The sequence below is a fragment of the Cucurbita moschata genome, unplaced genomic scaffold (assembly GCF_002738365.1).
Source record: "Cucurbita moschata cultivar Rifu unplaced genomic scaffold, Cmos_1.0 Cmo_Scf00066, whole genome shotgun sequence".
NCBI lineage: Eukaryota > Viridiplantae > Streptophyta > Magnoliopsida > Cucurbitales > Cucurbitaceae > Cucurbita > Cucurbita moschata.
Window position 1 is genome coordinate 916,560 of NW_019268582.1, and position 17,764 is coordinate 934,323.

Below are 17,764 nucleotides of genomic sequence, written 5' to 3' on the forward strand. Positions count from 1 at the left end.
TTTTTTTTTTTTTTTTTTTTTTTTTTTTTTTTTTTTTTTTGGCATATTATACATTACATCTTGCTGGTGTTCATATCTTGACTAGATTGATGATTTTTTTTTTTTTCCATAATTGTGATGAATGACTTTGCCTCAGGCTTTTGGATTTGAAGGCTAGAGGTGTAATGCAGGAATGTTAAGGATTGCCCCGGGGTATTTAATCTGATGTTTTTTACTGGGTAGGAGAATCTGAGTTTGTTTAAAACTATTATATATTTGTTTTTTAAACTTGAAATGTTTTTAGTTGACTACATATGTAACAGCCTAAGCCCACCATTAGCAGATATTGTTTTCTTTGGGCTTTCCCTTTCAGGCTTCCCTTCAAGGTTTTTAAAACGCGTATGCTAGGGAGAGGTTTTCACACCCTTATAAATTTTTTTTAGTTCTCTTCCCTAACCGATGTGGGATCTCACAATCCACCTCCCTTCGAGGCCCAACGTTCTCGTTGGTACTCGTTCCCTTCTCCAATCAATGTGGGACCATCCACCCTCCTGCGGGACCCAGCGTCCTTGTTGGCACACTGCCTTGTATCCACCCCTTTGGGGCTCAACCTCCTCACTGGCACATCGCCCGGTGTTTGGCTCTGATACCATTTATAACAGCTCAAACCCATCATTAATAGATATTGTTCTCTTTGGGCTTTCCCTTTCGGGCTTCCCTCAAGGTTTTTAAAATGCGTCTGCTAGGGAGAGGTTTCCACATCTTTGTAAAGAATGGTTCGTCCTCCTCCCCAACCGATGTGGGATCTCAGAACACACCACTCTTTCAGTTATATTAAATTGTGCTCATAATCATGCCATTCATCATCCACCTATATATGACAAACTCCTTCTTCCATTGAAGCAATGATTGCTAATTTATTATAGTCGGTCACTGCTTTTTTATTAGGACATGGAGCTCAATGCGAAAGATCAATTCTAGAAGTGACTGTTTCATATCTGGAGTTTTTTGCTAAGAAATCCTGTTGTCACAAGCTACGTTTCTTAAGTTCTATATAAAAGCATGATCTCTGAAGTCTTCAAAATTCTTTAGAGTTCTGAAGGATTGTTGAAAAAACTATCGAGTATATTTTGTTTTCTGCTTGACCCATGATATATTTGTATCAATGGATATGTTTTTACCGTTCTTGTTAATACTTTTGTTAGCAGGAAAACTCGATCTTACAAATAACATGTCCTGATGAATTTTATTTACATTCTATAGATACGGTCCGAAGTTTGTCAGTGATGTCTGATCTTGGAGTGCTCTCTGCATCTCATGATGGGTAAACTTTTACCTATTTATCGGTGTATATTATTATTCTTAATTTTTTAATTTATGCTTCAAAATGAATTTTGTTTTGGGCTATAATTTTGTCTTGTTAGTGGATTGAATAATTGAAAATCAATGGATCATTCTCAAATAAAAATACTTTGAAATGACACGGTTCCAAGATTAACTCTTCTTTCTCTTGTCAAAAGAGGTAGGATGAGAGATGAAATTGAATTTAGTATCTCTCGTTGCAATAGCTTTCTTCAAAATAAAGACAGTTTTTGAGTAGGGTTAAACATTTGAGTAGTACACTGTTGTAGCATAGCTGAAAGGTAGAGTGTTGGGATGCAAGTCATTATCATAAAGTCAGAGTACCAACATTTGATCTTTATCTATTTCACATGAGAGGAACATCTGGAGTATTTCTGGTACTAAGTGGGATAATGAAAATGATTGTTTTTTCCCCCCTATTCTGACAGTTCCATTAGGTTATGGGCACTAAGTGGTCAAACATTGATGGAGATGGTTGGTCATACTTCCATTGTGTATTCAGTGGATTCACATGCTTCCGGACTTGTTGTTAGCGGGAGTGAAGACTGTTCAGCAAAGATATGGAAAGGTTATTACTTCTATCTAGAAATTTGTGAGGGTTTGTTTGTTTTTGTTATTTATTTATTTATTTTATTATTAGTAGTAGTATTTAAAATTTAAGAAACCGAGTTTAACTGAGAAAAGTGAAAAAGTATACTGGGGGATAAAGAAAAACAGCCCAATCAAAAGAACCTAGCAAGCTATGAAAGGGACTCCAAAAGAATAGTCCAACATCCTTGGAAAATGGAGATATTGTCACAGCTTGTTCAGATGGATTGTTTATGTTGGGGATAAAGAGTGTTCTTTTTATAAAAATTGCAGTTTGATATCACGAAGTTGGATTGCTTGTGTTGCAGATGGAATTTGTGTCCAGAGCATCGAGCATCCAGGTTGTGTTTGGGATGCCAAGTTTTTGGAAAATGGAGATATTGTCACAGCTTGTTCAGATGGAGTACTACGTGTGTGGACTGCAGATCAGGAAAGAATTGCAGAGCCTCAAGAATTGGAGTCTTTTGCTTCCAGACTATCTCAATATAAGTTGAAGAGGTACCCTGAACTGCTGCCATCTCCCACCCATACACACACACACAAACGAAGAGGAAGTTCCAAAATTCTTTACTATTCACCATTTTTTGTGCCGTGTCATATTGACGTCTCATATTTGTATCTGTGCTTCTTAGCTTATGTGTACCTTTATTGTTATGCTGACTGTCAATCTTGGATTCTAAGTTTTCTCTTTAACTTGTGACAGTAAGAGGGTTGGAGGATTGAAACTGGAAGAATTACCAGGGATGGAGGCTTTGCAAATTCCAGGTCTGGTTGCAGTATTCTATTTCAATAAGATGTTATCCACTTCTCTACCCTTTTTTCCATTATTCTCTTGAATATTTGATGCAAAGTGGCTGGGTGCGTGTTCTATGATTGCAAATGTGGACCATATCTGTCATTTTCTGCATGACTTGTTAGTTTCTTGAAGTTCACAATATTTTGGCATCACAAGTGACATGTTTAAATATCACATTCTGATTATGAATTATACATTCTTTATGCTAAATAATTTTTTTGGTTTCATATGAAGTATACAATAGGGTTATGAGTTATTTGAACAAGTTAGAAAATGTCGGTGGCTGTCTTCTTTCTAAACATTTTAATCTTCTTTTTGTTAATATTATAGTTAAAAATATAGAACTCAATGTTTTCCCCTCATCCCTAAACCCTAAACCCTACGAGGTTTTTGGTGTTCAGCGGTATTGGTAGAATTTCTAATATATTTGAATTTTCCTGGCATCAGGAACCAGCAATGGGCAGACAAAAGTTATCAGAGAGGGAGATAATGGTGTTGCTTATTCATGGAATTCAAAAGATTACAAATGGGATAAGGTAAATTTAGTTATCAATATGTCTCTACATTAGCAATGCACATTTGTTACTTTAGTTATCAATATCTTCTCATGACTTCGGCAAATAATTTGATTTGTGGAGGAGATTCTTCTTCTTTTCTGTTAAGGAATATTTGGCTAGAGAGGAACAGAGAATTTTTAGTGGGTTGGAGAGTCCTTGAGAGGAGTTGTCAGCTCGTGCCAAGTTTAACACTTTTCTTTAAGCGCCTCTTTCCAAAGACTTCCGTAATTTATCCTTTTGGTCTCTCTCTCTCTTTTTTTTTTTAAAAAAAAAAAAACTATGGAAGCCCTTTTCTGGATTTTTGTATTATTTTCGAATTTCAAAATGAAAGTTTGGTTCTTTATCTTTTTCTTTTTCTTCTTCTTCTTCCTTTTTTTTTTCTTTTTTTTCTTTCTTTTTTCTTTTTCTTTTTTGACTTGTGCTCTTGTTGACATGATATTTCTTGAAACCTCATTTTGGTGACTGTCATATATCAATCCAATTTAGGGTTTAGGTGTTGAATCTTAACAGATCGAGGAAATTGGCATTTTGTAATTATTCATTTACTTTGAATATTACCTACCCTTTTAGCAGGTCTTGTACTTATTGTTTTTTCAGTAAGATTCAAGTCCTCTATTTGAAATTCATGAACTTGGGTTTTTCTGTCATCTGAATTATTTTACGAAAATTGGAGCATCCGTAATTTATATATGTATATTCCTTAATTTGTAGATTGGTGAAGTTGTTGATGGACCAGATGATAGCCGAGGGAAACCTGTTCTTGATGGAGCTGAGTATGATTTTGGTCAGCATTTTATTTATCCAGTGACATCAATTGTATTTGCTAAGAGTTCATCTTTTAACTACTTCATTTGATTTCTCTAGTGACATCGGTGACATTTGCATATTTTACATGCATCTTTAACCACTTTTTCATTTTATTTCTCTAATGATATCAGTGACATTTGCATATTCTATATGCACATTTAATCACTGTTTCAATTTGTTGCTCAGTATTTGATGTAGACATCGGAGATGGGGAGCCTATTCGCAAATTGCCTTACAATTTATCAGGTGATTGTTTATTTTTTATTTATTTTTAGTGTTATTTTTTACTGCATTTTCATTTTTTTTTTCTTTTTTTTTTCTTCACGTCCTTTACTGTCTTTTCCATTTATTTTGAAAGAACTGATTCAGCTGTCACGATATTTAATATGGTTCAAGTTGATGTCCAATGAAGTGGAATTGGAAGGCTTTCAAAGTTCTTCAAGTATTTGGTTGGATGCTGATCCCACAAAATACACTTCTAAAGGCCATAAGAGTGGAGAGGACTAGTCTAGTAAATAGAAAAATCGTATTCTTTCAACGTTTATTAGCTTCTCTTATCTCAGTTATCACAACCTTTAGTTGAAGTCTAGTAACTTGACAAATTGAACACCGTTTCTCTCGCTGCGTGATTGAGAAACTGAAAGCCATTTGAGCGTTGTTAACAACTAAGTTGTTGTCACACACTGCTTAAAGTCCTAACCAATGTCTATGGTTATTGTTCGTATGTGTCATTTTGTTGTAGCTTCACTTGACTTTTCATTTAAAATTCTCTTGGACACTTTGTGATGACCTAAATTCCTATCCATATTTTTGATGTATCCACTTCCTGACTTCAACAATAAAACTTCAGAAAAGTCACAAGGATCTAGAACTGGGAGTGAATAGTTTCTCCTTTAGAGGCTCAAAGCTGTCATGTTAAGCCTCACCTCATTTGAATTTACTCTTTCTCGAGCATTCTGTTATTGGAGCATCAACGTTGAAATTTCAAATGAATTTTCTGCAAAATCCTACAGACCTGTAGAAACTCTGAATTTTTGCAATAGCAGTAGGGGCAGGCCACTCCTTGATGACTTTATTTCTACCATTTGTACTTGGATCTCACGGGACTCATCCACATGAAAATCTCAGTACTTCATAGTTACATTATAGTGAAGGGTATTTCTTAACAATAGAAAGCAAGAATGCCTGTTGTATTTGATGATTGGTACAGAACTAACCATGTAAACTTTCCAGATGATCCATATACTACTGCTGATAATTGGCTTCTCAAAGAGAATCTTCCTCTTGTCTATCGGCAACAAGTGGTTGATTTCATACTCCAAAATTCTGGAAAAACGAATTTTGTTGTTGATCCATCATTTCGTGATCCTTATACTGGCTGTGAGTAGTGTTCTGTGACAATACTGTGGAAAAATATTGGTTTTGTTAGTGTGAACAATTCTCCTGTTGGCATTTAAAACTGATTTCTCTCTCTTTTTTTCCCCCCCTTTTTGGTATCAGCTAGTGCTTATGTGCCTGGTGGACCTTCAAATGTTTCAGGTATGCACTTTTTGTCTAATGCTAACTGCTACATGTTTTTTTGTACTTCTTGAGGGATGGTGTGAAAAATCAAAAGTAAGTTTATATTAAAATCAGAATAGTTGTTTCTTAGTAATCTTTATGAATTCTGAGCCTCTAATATTTGAATATTCTATTTCTTTGGCAGCTGAATCACATAAACCTGTTTTCAAGCACATCCCTAAGGTATGCTATTATGCATTGGGGATAATTTATACACCACACCTAGGAATGTTCACTTGATTGAATGGCCTGCTCATCTCGCTTTGCCATTAGGGTTCATCAATTGTCTGCTTTTTAAGTTTGACTTTGGATGCCCCCAAAATCTAGACTTAAGAAATTATACCTCATTTTGAAAATTGAAAAGCTGGAGATTTCAAGAGCATGTGAAAGTTCTTAGAACTACATGCTAGTTGATGCTTTGGGAGTAACCTTCACCTATATCTCTTACCTTCACTTTTATCTGTCTGCCCTGTTAGCTGAGATTTCCCCTTTTGGTTTACTAACTCAAGTTAATCAATATTTATTCTCATTTTAGCTGGGAATTGGTCTGGTTATAAATTGCAACTTGATAGTTCATAATAGATCTATTAGATAGTGATTTAGCTTTATATTAATAACTTGTTTAATTCCGCATGTTAACTATATAATGTGTTGCTGGTTATATTATTATTGGTATCTTTAAAGCAGTTTGGCCATTTTTTCTTGTGTCGCTTACTCATTTGTTTTGTTATGTTAATTTTTTTTTCTTTTCCTGCAAATCGTTGTTTTCCAGAAAGGAGCTCTTGTGTTTGATGTTGCTCAGTTTGACGGGATACTGAAAAAGATAGTTGAGTTCAACAATGGATTGCTTGCTGATTCGGTAGGTTCCTCTATCATATTACTTGCAACCAAACATGTTCTTTCTTTGGATGTCAACTTAATAGTTGTCGTACTTGCTTTATTGTACCCATTTTCGCTAATCATATCTTTTCCTTCCTTGAAGGATAAAAAGAATTATGCTTTGCCAGAGATTGAGGTTTCCAGACTTGGAACTCTTGTCAAAATATTGAAGGATACATCACATTATCATTCTACCAAATTCACAGATTCTGATGTTGTATTGTTATTGAATTTGCTTAGATCGTGGCCTTGTGAATTATTGTTTCCAGGTAAATGTGATTTTTCTGACTTTTGTTCTCTTCTCTTCTTCTCTTTCATTCCTTTACTTAGTCCATGCGGCTAAATTGGTGATATTGGTATTTATCCCAAATCTTTCATATTTAAATGCTGATTTTTCTTATGCTGGTTCTGCAGTTATTGACACGCTACGGATGACTGTTCTGCATCCTGATGGAGCAATAATGCTTTTGAAGCTTGTTGATTCTGATGGTAATTTTATTAAGATCTTGGCTGCTCTGGATTTTTTCTTTCTCTTGTCATAGCCCATACCAAGAATCAGATTCACTAATTTTTAAGATTGTTATGCATATTCTCTCTATCCTTGTCCAGCAACTTATTCATTAAAAAAAAATGATGTATGATTCAGCAACTTATTCATTAATTTTTTCTAGTGAAAACTAGAAAAACTGATTACCAAAATATGTGTGGTTGTGCTAGATTTTAGTTGGAGAAACTTTTGGGACGAATTATTAGATATTGAAAAATTATCGATAACTTCTACCACTTGTTACTAGTGTTTTGTACGTTTGATATTCTTCCAAATGCCACTTTTCTTTTTCCTTTTTTATTAATTTATTTTTATTTGGTCAACTTCAAGAAACAAGTTTGATAGTATGAGCCAAACAAACCCTTTTTTCTAGAAATGATAACAAAATTTCAAGTAGGATCCATGCGATTTTTTCATTGTAGTGTTCCTTCTTAATGTTGATATTTGTGTTGAATTTTTGCCAGATATTCTTCTGGAACTGATTCAGAAAGTTACAACTCCACCAGCGATTGGTGCAAATCTTTTGACAAGCATACGGCTCATAGCCAACCTATTCAAGAATTCAGGTTATTATGACTGGTTGCAGAAACGTCGTAGTGAGGTTTGAATTCCAAACCAATTTTATTTTACCTGTTTGGAATACTTTTGTAGTTTCTATATATATATAAACAAAAGATCAAAGAACAATCTGTTTGTTTAGATTTGTTGATTACTTTACTGTGTGATAGGTTCTGATTTTACTTTACTGTGTCCATCTAAACTAATACATTTCATTGGTTGTCAACCTAACATCCGAGACTTGGAAGGAAATAATTTGTTGGTGAATAGATTTCGTGGCCTGTATATAAAATAAACACTAACACATTACATGATTGTGAAAACCGGAAAAACCCAATATTTACCTTTGTGCTTATGCTATAGATTCGCTAAATGATTTTGCAGATTATTGATGCATACTCAAGTTGCTATTCAACTGCAAATAAGGCTGTACAACTGTCTTTTTCAACATTGATCCTGAAGTAAGTCTATAAACAATATATATATATATATATTATACTTATATCGGATTAAATGGAACGTGAATGATCATTACGTTTATGACTTATTGGGTGATCCACTTCCTGTTTATCATGGAGAATCCTCCTATTTCCATTTCTAATTGAAAATAATCTACTTCGGTCCTTCAGTTCCAAATAATTACAAAATTACGAGAAGAAAAAGCATCTCTTATTAAGTATTGTTTTTGAAATACCAAATGTGAAATATGTTTCATCTTCTTTTTCCATTTTTCTGATGAAAGCTAGGCCTTTTCATCTCCACTGTTGGATTTACTATATATTTTCCTCTGAAGTAATGCATAAGCTGACTGCTGACTATGAATGCTTCACTCTTTCTTTTTCTCTTGTGGACTTGTCAGTTATGCTGTGTTATTAATTGAGAAAAAGGATTTTGATGGTCAGTGTCAAGTTCTTTCAGCTGCAATTGAGGTACATAAATCTGATTTGCTTCTGCTCTAGTTGAACTTCGGTGTCTGATCAGTGTGAAGTATGAACTTGTGTGAGCTTTTCTGATTACATGATACCATTCATTGATTTTGGCAGATTGCAGAAGAGGAAAGTCTTGAAGCTGATTCAAAGTTCAGGGCCTTGGTTGCCATTGGATCTCTGGTATTTTCTTACTTACTTTTCACTGTTACATTTTTTTTTTTTTTACTGAAACCATCTACAGTGATCACAACCATTTACTTTTCTTCTGATATATCTGATGGTACTTATTTACTAATGCTCAAATTCAAAGTAATTTTCCTGTATTTTTCTGTAGATGATTGAAGGTGGTGATGATATGAAAAGAACTGCACTAGACTTCGATGTCAAGAGCATTGCCCAAAAAGCGAGTGCTTCTAAAGATGCCAAGATAGCTGAAGTTGGAGCAGATATTGAACTGTTGATAAAAGATAGATAGATGACTTGGTACTCTTCTTCCTCAGTTTCGGCACAACTCGTCTCAGCAGATACCAACTCCGGAGCTGAACTACTCAACGGTTTGAACAATGAACTTGTTTCAGCTGTGGTTGGAGGAAGACTGATGGGAGTCCTTTGTCTTGTTGAGCCCCTCATTTTATACACCGGCAAATGCAGAGTTTCATAATGCATGTTTTCTTTGTATAAGTAAAGACAACATTAACTTGTTGAACACCCTGCCCTGTCACTACTAACTCTGTTTGAAGGAATTATGAGTTCAATATAAACCAACAAAACATTTACATATCATTTCCATTTGGTGTAAAATTTTTGGTCACTCCACAAGAGCATTCTGTGGAGTGGAATTCTAAGGTTCCTTTGTTTGAGGTGCAAATGCCTTGGCGCTATTCGTCTCTCCAAACTGAATGCAAAGTAGTGCGGGAACTCTTTCAGTTCCTCCACATCTCTCTCCATTTCATTCACCAAATACTCATACTTTGGCCTCAAATTCTCCTCTACACTGTACCCGAATATCGCCGGCATTCTCCTGCATACCTTTGCTGCCTCCTCGTGGGAGAATCCCAACTCCTGCAAGAATCTGAATTTGCCTCTCAGCTTCTCCACCCGAGTATTCAACAGGTGCGATTTCAGATTGCTGGGCGTGTTCAGATTCTCGATCCCTATTTGCTTCAGGAATCTGAGCGTTGGTCGGAGACACAACTCGACGTCGGAGAAGAGAAGCCTAGGGCAGCGGAGGATCATGCCACGTGATTCTTGGATGGAAGCGGATAGATCGGCAGCCAAGAAGTCGAAGACAGGAGCAATGTCGGTAGGATCGAAGTCGGGAGAGAAGAGTTGGGGGCAGAGGATAGCGAGTGAGGGGAAGTCGGAGTCGGAGAAGCCCTTGGACTTGAGGAAATGGACGGTGGCAAGGATACTATGGACGGCGTCGGGAGATCGAAACTTGGTACTACGGGAATCGAGGAGGTGGAGGGATTTGAGGTAACGGAGGTTGTGGTAATGTGCAGTGCGGAAGTTGAGGAATGGAGGAGGAGGCCTAGAGGTGGGAGTGTTGGAATGAGAGAGGGAAGAGATGGTGGTGAATGGGCGAGAGAGAGCTCCAACCGCCATGCCTATTGGCTGCTGCCTTCTTTTTTTCAGCGCCAATGATTTTCTGATAAGGTTCACACAAAATCCCTTTTCAATAATCATTTTCCAATACATTTTTTTAACTGAAAAATTCAAAATTTAAGAATAAAAGCAATTATTTTTAAACATAAAAAACAATTATTTTCTAAAATTAATTAATAATTATTTTTTAATAATATATATATATATATATATATTTTTTTTAAGAATATATTTTATGAATAAAGATTTAGATATTTTAGAAGTAAATTTGGCCTATACCATAAATACCCAAAACCCCTTTAATTTCTTCCTCCCAATCAATCACAAGAAAGATAAAGTTTACTAATTGTGTTAAGTGTGAGTGTGAGTGTTCTCATAAAAAAAATTGTCTTCAACAATCTCAGAGAAAGGTTGATATAAGTTGTTAAGTTTCTTGAAATTCTTAGAATGATCCGTGGTTGTAGTTTTGTCTAATCTTCCACATTAGAAACGACTTCTTGAGATTATTTGTGAGTGAGTTTTCTTGTATCGAGCGTAGTCCATGACTTTGTAAATTTTCTGTTGAAAATGCTTGTTTGATATTATGGAGGTATTGCCACCATAATGGGTGATCTCCAAGTAGTTGGAGGAATCAAAAAATTCAACAGTAATAACTACAACACATGGGCAACATGCATGATGTACTATCTAAAAGGACAAGACCTTTGGAAGGTCGTTGGTGGAAGTAAAGTTACGTCGCCAGAGAAGGAGGATAATGGCATCTTGTGCAAATAGAGAATCAAATTAGGTAAGTCAATGTTTGTCTTAAAGACCACAATAAAAAAAAAGATGTTGGAGCATATTCGGATGACAAGACACCAAAAGAAGCATGAGATACGCTTGTGACCCTTTTCTCAAAGAAAAATGATACGAGGTTAAAACTTCTAGATAACGAGTTATTATCAATCTCATGGCGCGACATGATGATTGTTTAGTAGTTCCACATGCTCAAGTCAATTTATTGAGAGATTACCGAGTTAGATTCAAAGTATGCTATTGAAGAAACTCGAATGAAGAGAATCATCCATAGATTGCGACCAGAATATAGAAGATTCGCTATTGTTGTATAAGGATGACGCGCTCAACCATCACGTGTAGAGTTTGCAAATTTGCTAGTCAACCAAGAAGTCAGGAACGCACAACCCTCGGGAGCTCGGAAGAATGATAACAAGAATTTTGAAGGGAAGAGATTTGAAGACACTGCTACAATTGCGAAAGAAAAGCTATAAATTCAAAAGTTGCTGATCCAAAAAAAAGTCCGTCAAAAGTAATGTGGCAACCTCCAAAAAAGAGATGGAGGTGAATGGGATGTAGAGGTACTATGTTCTTTAGAAGAAGACAAGCTAGCACTCATGGCGATGGTGTGAGAATATAATGAGAATGATTTGATCATTGATTCATAGTGCTCATACCACATGATTGGCGATCAAAAGAAAGTCTTACAACATTCAAGAAATTCTACAACAGAAAACGGGAGAGCAAACTGCACATATTTAGTCAAGTGTTGATACGCCTAAAGATTCAAGTGATACTGATGTTGATGAGCAAAATAGCCAATCACCATAATATTTGTGCTTCAAATTGGCTTTCTCTAGCTTCGTTGAGATACCTTAGAGTCGATTTTGGTTAACATGTCAAGAATTCTTCGATTTTGTTGCAACCATAGTTTTCGTACAACAAATATGATTCATAACTCAAAAAATTGTTATAATAACACAACTTATTGCTATTCATATATTATTGATGAGGTAATTAGTTAAAGCGAATAATTTGTTTAATAAATATTTTTATGTATATAGACGACAACTGTGGAACCTTTTAATGTTAGTCCCGAAGATTTTTGAGTATTTTTTAAATGTTGTATCAACAGTTTTTTTTTTTTTTTTTAATTAGATAAAGTTTAAAATTTATAAGTATTTTTTTTTATTAATTTATATATATATATATATATATATATATATATATATATATGTAAGATTCATTGATGGAAAGAGATTAGGCATGAGCAGAAAAAATATCTTGGCGAGGATAAAGCATGAGGTATGGTCGTTATTAACGCTCGGGGGGCAAGAAAGTGGAAACCCACTTCATAATTTGTGCAACAATGGAGGGATTGATCCTTCACAATCCAAACCCATATTTATCCAAAACCCCTTTTCTTCACTCTTCCTTCAGGCCTCAAATCACTCCATATCTCTGCTGCAGAACCCTCTCTTTTAGCGTCACTTGTAAGGTGAAGGCATCGCAGGACAAGAAGCCCAAGAATGTCAGCAACAGGATTGTGCTCTCTGAAGCAGCGCCGCCGCTTGCGGAGGAGACTGATAACAATAGTGCAAACAACACTGAAGCCGAAGTCAAGCCTGGAAATGGGAGTGGTTTGATGATGAAGCTTGTGAAGAGACTGCCGAAGAGGATTTTGGGGGCTTTGTCTAATTTGCCTTTGGCTATTGGAGAAATGTTCACCATCGCTGCTCTCATGGCTCTTGGTATGACCTAGTTTTGTTGGCTATCTCTCTGTATTCGGTTTACTATCTGGATTGAATGTGGTTCTTTGAAGGAAAAAAAAAGTACAGTAATCTTCCTCAGATGATCTTATATTTGTTACGAATCACGACTCTTCCTAGCGATATGATATTGTCTACTTTAAGCATATGCTCTTAGGGTTTTGCTTTTGGTTTTCCCAAAAGGCTTTATACCAATGGACATGTATTCCTTACTTATAAACTCATGATCATTCTCTAAATTAGTCAACGTGGGACTCCCTCCCAACAATCCTCAACGATCCTCCCCTCGAAAAAATTACACCATAGAGCCTCCCTTGAGGTCTATGTAGCCCTCGAACAACCTCGCCTTAATCAAGGCTCGACTCCTTTCTCTGGAACCCTCGAACAAAGTACACCCTTTGTTCGACACATGAGTCACTTTTGACTACACCTTCGAGGCTAGCAATTTCTTTGTTCGACACTTGAGGATTCTGTTGATATGGCTAAATTAAGGGCATGACTTTGATACCATGTTAGGAATCATGGAGTCTCCACAATGGTATGATGTTGTCCACTTTGAGCATAAGCTCTCGTGGCTTTGCTTTTGGTTTCCCCAAAAGGCCGCATACCATTGAAGATATATTCCTTACTTATAAATTCATAAACTTAGGATCATTCCCTAAATTAGCGAACGTGAGATTCCCTCCCAATAATGCTCAACAACGTTGACGAACTTGTTGCGTTTAGAAAGCCCTTGGCTGCATCAGCTGTTGGACATGTACAAATGATGGCTTATTACTGAAAAAATCAGAGTTCATCGTGTTCAGCATTCATTTGCAGGTACTTTCATTGATCAGGGAGAGGCCCCTGATTTTTATTTCCAGAAGTACCCTGAAGATAACCCTATGTGGGGATTCTTCACTTGGAGATGGATTCTCACTCTTGGGTTTGATCATATGTACACATCTACAATTTTTCTAGCCATGTTATCTCTTCTTGGGCTCTCACTCATGGCATGCACTTACACAACTCAGATTCCTCTTGTTAAGGTTGCAAGAAGGTTACAATACTCTCCCTCTCTTCTTTCTTGACACAGACAAATTCATCTTTCTAGCTTTTTTTGTTGTGAACATTCAAATTTTGTGTGCAGATGGAACTTTTTGCAGTCCGGTGAAGCTATTAGGAAGCTGGAATGTTCTGAAATTTTACCCAGAGCATCAGTCCAAGATTTGGGGGTTGTTTTAATGGGAGCAGGATATGAGGTTGTAACTCAATATGGATTCTTGCTTCTTATATGATGATACTATTTTATCGTAACTACATAGTACGCGGAACATGTAACGGCCTATACCCACCGTGAGTAGATATTGTCCTCTTTGGGGTATCTCTTTCGACCTTTCCCTCGAGGTTTTTAAAATGCTTTTGCTAGAAAAAAGTTTCCGCACCCTTATAAAGGGTGTTTCGATCTCCTCCCCAACCGATGTGGGATCTTATAATCCACCCCCTTTGGGGCCCAGCATCCTCGCTGGCACTCGTTCCTTTCTCCAATCGATGTGGGACCCCCATCCAATCCACCCCCTTCCGGGCCCAACGTCTTTACTGGCACATAGCCTCATGTCCACTCCTTCAGGGCTTAGCCTACCCGCTAACACATCGCCGGTGTTTGGCTCTGATACCATTTGTAACGGTTCAGACCCACTACTAGCATATATTGTTCTCTTTGGGGTTTCCCTTTCGGGCTTCCCCTCAAAGTTTTTAAAACACGTCTGCTAGGGAAAGGTTTCGTTTTCCTCCATAATCGACGTGGGATATTAGTGCTTTTTCAGTGTCTAAATTAAATCAGAAATAGATTATACCATACAAGCTAAATATGGTCTCTAGATGCTACTTCTTGTAGCAAGCTTATTGGCTTCCTGTTGGTAGCTCCCCAAGTGTGTAAGCTGAAAGTGCAGTTCACTTAATGATATCAATCATCAATTCTGCAGGTATTTATTAAAGGGCCAACTTTATATGCTTTCAAGGGATTGGCTGGACGATTTGCGCCTATTGGTGTACATTTGGCCATGCTTTTGATTATGGGTGGTGCAACTCTCAGTGCAGCTGGGAGCTTCAGAGGTTCTGTTACAGTTCCTCAGGGACTGAATTTTGTAGTTGGAGATGTTCTGAACCCGAGCGGGTTTCTGTCCAAGCCAACTGAAGCTTTCAATACTGAAGTTCATGTCAACAACTTCTACATGGATTACTATGACAGTGGAGAGGTATGTCTGAATGAAGAAACCAATAATAACTATAAAACCAGTGGTAGAGTCTGGTGTGTTAGGAATCACGACTGTCCACGATGATATGATATTGTCCACTTTGAGCTTAAGCTCTTATGCTTTGCTTTGGGTTTCCCCAAAAGACCTCATACCGATGGAGATGTATTCCTTACAAAATTCATGATCATTCCCTAAATTAGCTGATGTAGGACTCCCTCCCAACAATCTTCGACATGGTGGAATAAATTAGCATGGGTTGGTCTTGTGATCAATAAGAATTAATGTAAGTAATAAAGGGTTAGCGGGAATGAGTTCAAGTTACGGGGTCACCTACTGTAGGATCAAATATTGTAGGGTCAAGTAGTTGTCCTATGAGAATAGTCGAGGTATGTGAAAATTTACCTAGAAAACTGATTTTGCAGGTGAAACAGTTTCATAGCGATCTTTCTTTATTTGACCTTAATGGGAAAGAGGTGATGAGGAAGACAATCAGTGTAAATAATCCTTTACGGTATGGAGGTTTTACAATTTACCAAACTGATTGGGGATTTTCAGCTCTGCAAATACTCAAGAATGATGAAGGACCTTTTAACTTGGCTGTGGCACCTCTTAAGATCAATGGAGACAAGAAGCTTTATGGGACTTTCTTACCCGTTGGAGATGTCGATTCACCTGATGTGAAGGGAATGTATGTCATTTCTTTTTGTACATTTCTCGATATCGGCTGCTCGGTGTGTTTGAAAGTAATTCTGAAACGCAACTTTCGTCAAGCTAAAATCACTCCTAAATATGCATTTAATCAATCCAAATCAATTTTGATTGTACGGAGAGGGGAACGAAGCATTAGTGTGGAAACCTCTTTCTACTGGACGCGTTTTAAAACCATGAGGTTGACGGTGGTATGTATCGGGTCAAAGCAGATAATATCTACTAACGGTGGGCATGAGTATTTTTATGCATTTGGAGGCCCATGGGGTCGGCATTTTGGTTCATACTTCATTTGTAAACTTAAGGATGTAGTTTTTTTGGCTATCCTTATTACTTGTGCATGGTATTCTCATCTTTTATATTAATTCTCATCTTTTATATTAATTTACGCTCCCTTCCTCTACTGATGATGTAATTCAGATCAATGCTTGCTCGTGATCTGCAATCCATTGTCTTGTATGATCAGGAAGGGAAGTTTGTCGGGGTTCGACGTCCAAGCTCTAAGCTTCCGATCGATATCGACGGTATGAAAATTGAAATACTTGATGCAATTGGCAGCACTGGGCTGGAGTTGAAGGTAACGACTCGGAAACGTTCAGTAGTTTTTAGCTGGTGTGTCAAAACTGGATTCTAACTATCATTGATATTTGCATATTTTTCTCCAGACTGACCCAGGAGTGCCTGTTGTTTATGCTGGATTTGGTGCTCTAATGCTCACAACATGTATCAGTTTTCTCTCTCATTCACAGGTAAATATGCTTTTCTTCAACCTATTATTAATGCTCAATGCTAGAAAAAGATAACATGGTGAACTTACCATTTCTTTGATTGAAAGATATGGGCCATACAAGACGGAACAGTGGTGATCGTCGGAGGAAAGACGAACCGTGCAAAGGTCGAATTTCCAGAGGAGATTGACAGTTTACTCGATCGTGTTCCAGAAATCATCGAACCGTCTCACAATGGGTTGAATAACAATGATGCCTAGTTACTAAGACAAAAATGGAACAAGAGAAACACAGCGTCCAACTACAAAATTTTGGCCTGAGATCACAATTGGCTGTCTTCTTTCTTATATATATATATATAGAGGACGGTTTTACCAATTTATAATTCTTTCATCACCGCCATGTTCCAAGTCAAATAATTTCTGTATATAATGTAACACAGGTAGCCATGCATCTGTAATTTGAGGGTGAATAATTGACTCGAAAATCCAAACGTTGTACGATTCAACGGTTTTCAAGGTCGACATACTTGATGTACTCAAACTATGTAATGCATTTCTGTGAGGACTAAGACCTTTACTGCACAACATTACCATTTTGATACAAGAGCCTATATAATTGATAACTTTAGTTACCCATTTACGATCATGCAACTCTCGTCTCTAACAAGTCAATTTGAACTACTAACCTATAAATTTATGCAACCTGCAATGCTTCTTCACGCTTAATGTCGAAGACTTCCACAAGAGCATCTTCGACAACCTAGTCAAATGCGTATGACATGTTATGGTTATAAATCTATTGCAGATCAAATATGTACTAGCAAGCATATAAGCTGAAGTGAATGGCTAACCTTATCGGGGGGTCGAGGCACCGGATGTAACACCGATTGTGATAGGACCCTTGGGTAGCCAATTCTCCTTCTCAACTAACTCCCCATGCTAACATGGATTCACAAGGATGACAAACGATGAGTAATCAAGGAAAGAAAAGGTGGGCTTTACAATGTAATGCCAAATTGAAAAGTGAACCAAGAAACTAGAAGGGATTAGAGCTGAAATCTGTAGGGTAACTTACATTCAGTTTGTAAGCTATTCTGTTTCCTGGGCCTATTCTCTGCTCACTGTCAATCCAATAAGATGGAATTCCTCGCTCCTCGGCTATCTCTTGAAGATGAGAGGTATCACTGGAATTCCATCCACCAACAACTAACATGAGGTCCAGTTTTGCCTCTACTAGCTTGTACATCGCATCTTGACGCTCCTAATAGGACATAAAAGGTTAGATACACACACCAGTGACAACTAAAAGTATGCAAGACAAGCAAATACTGTTTTGCAACTTGTCGATACGAACTTCAACAAGAGGGGGGGGGGGGGGG

The 17,764-nt window shown here is 37.0% G+C and overlaps 3 protein-coding genes and 1 pseudogene across 4 annotated transcripts in view; 2 read left to right on the plus strand and 2 right to left on the minus strand.

Annotated features, from left to right (window-relative positions):
- Window positions 1-9,345, plus strand: part of LOC111437774 (phospholipase A-2-activating protein) — a 14,213-nt gene extending 4,868 nt beyond the window's left edge. The window contains exons 5-23 of one of the 2 annotated variants that reach the window (XR_002709490.1): window positions 1,243-1,303; window positions 1,770-1,909; window positions 2,238-2,427; window positions 2,633-2,694; window positions 3,173-3,261; window positions 3,994-4,066; window positions 4,276-4,335; window positions 5,323-5,469; window positions 5,590-5,628; window positions 5,795-5,832; window positions 6,422-6,508; window positions 6,632-6,797; window positions 6,943-7,017; window positions 7,540-7,676; window positions 8,018-8,094; window positions 8,493-8,562; window positions 8,677-8,742; window positions 8,897-9,117; window positions 9,181-9,345. Coding sequence is in view for 1 of the 2 variants with exons in the window: in XM_023075840.1 (XP_022931608.1) it covers window positions 1,243-1,303; window positions 1,770-1,909; window positions 2,238-2,427; window positions 2,633-2,694; window positions 3,173-3,261; window positions 3,994-4,066; window positions 4,276-4,335; window positions 5,323-5,469; window positions 5,590-5,628; window positions 5,795-5,832; window positions 6,422-6,508; window positions 6,632-6,797; window positions 6,943-7,017; window positions 7,540-7,676; window positions 8,018-8,094; window positions 8,493-8,562; window positions 8,677-8,742; window positions 8,897-9,037 (1,718 nt within the window). In the remaining variant the exon portion in view is untranslated. Of the gene's footprint in view, window positions 1-1,242; window positions 1,304-1,769; window positions 1,910-2,237; window positions 2,428-2,632; window positions 2,695-3,172; window positions 3,262-3,993; window positions 4,067-4,275; window positions 4,336-5,322; window positions 5,470-5,589; window positions 5,629-5,794; window positions 5,833-6,421; window positions 6,509-6,631; window positions 6,798-6,942; window positions 7,018-7,539; window positions 7,677-8,017; window positions 8,095-8,492; window positions 8,563-8,676; window positions 8,743-8,896 lie in introns of both variants that reach the window. The other variant, XM_023075840.1, reaches the window with a different exon arrangement.
- On the minus strand, window positions 9,296-10,192 carry LOC111437777 (transcription termination factor MTEF1, chloroplastic). Its single transcript, XM_023075842.1, has one exon. It carries the CDS (start codon window positions 10,165-10,167, stop codon window positions 9,343-9,345), a length of 825 nt encoding a protein of 274 aa, XP_022931610.1. The 5' UTR covers window positions 10,168-10,192; the 3' UTR covers window positions 9,296-9,342.
- Window positions 10,193-12,215: 2,023 nt separating this feature from the next.
- The window catches only part of LOC111437776 (cytochrome c biogenesis protein CCS1, chloroplastic), an 11,569-nt gene continuing 6,020 nt past the window's right edge, over window positions 12,216-17,764 (plus strand). The window contains exons 1-8 of the mRNA XM_023075841.1: window positions 12,216-12,692; window positions 13,530-13,749; window positions 13,840-13,951; window positions 14,675-14,947; window positions 15,370-15,635; window positions 16,076-16,232; window positions 16,321-16,404; window positions 16,491-16,839. Of these exons, the coding sequence (XP_022931609.1) occupies window positions 12,311-12,692; window positions 13,530-13,749; window positions 13,840-13,951; window positions 14,675-14,947; window positions 15,370-15,635; window positions 16,076-16,232; window positions 16,321-16,404; window positions 16,491-16,643 (1,647 nt within the window). The 5' untranslated portion in view covers window positions 12,216-12,310 and the 3' untranslated portion in view covers window positions 16,644-16,839. The remainder of the gene's footprint in view (window positions 12,693-13,529; window positions 13,750-13,839; window positions 13,952-14,674; window positions 14,948-15,369; window positions 15,636-16,075; window positions 16,233-16,320; window positions 16,405-16,490; window positions 16,840-17,764) is intronic.
- Window positions 16,999-17,764, minus strand: part of LOC111437778 — a 4,163-nt pseudogene continuing 3,397 nt past the window's right edge.

Bases quoted from the DNA above. Each gene is read 5' to 3' on its own strand.
- LOC111437777 (XM_023075842.1), bottom strand. From the start codon at position 10,167: ATGGCGGTTGGAGCTCTCTCTCGCCCATTCACCACCATCTCTTCCCTC.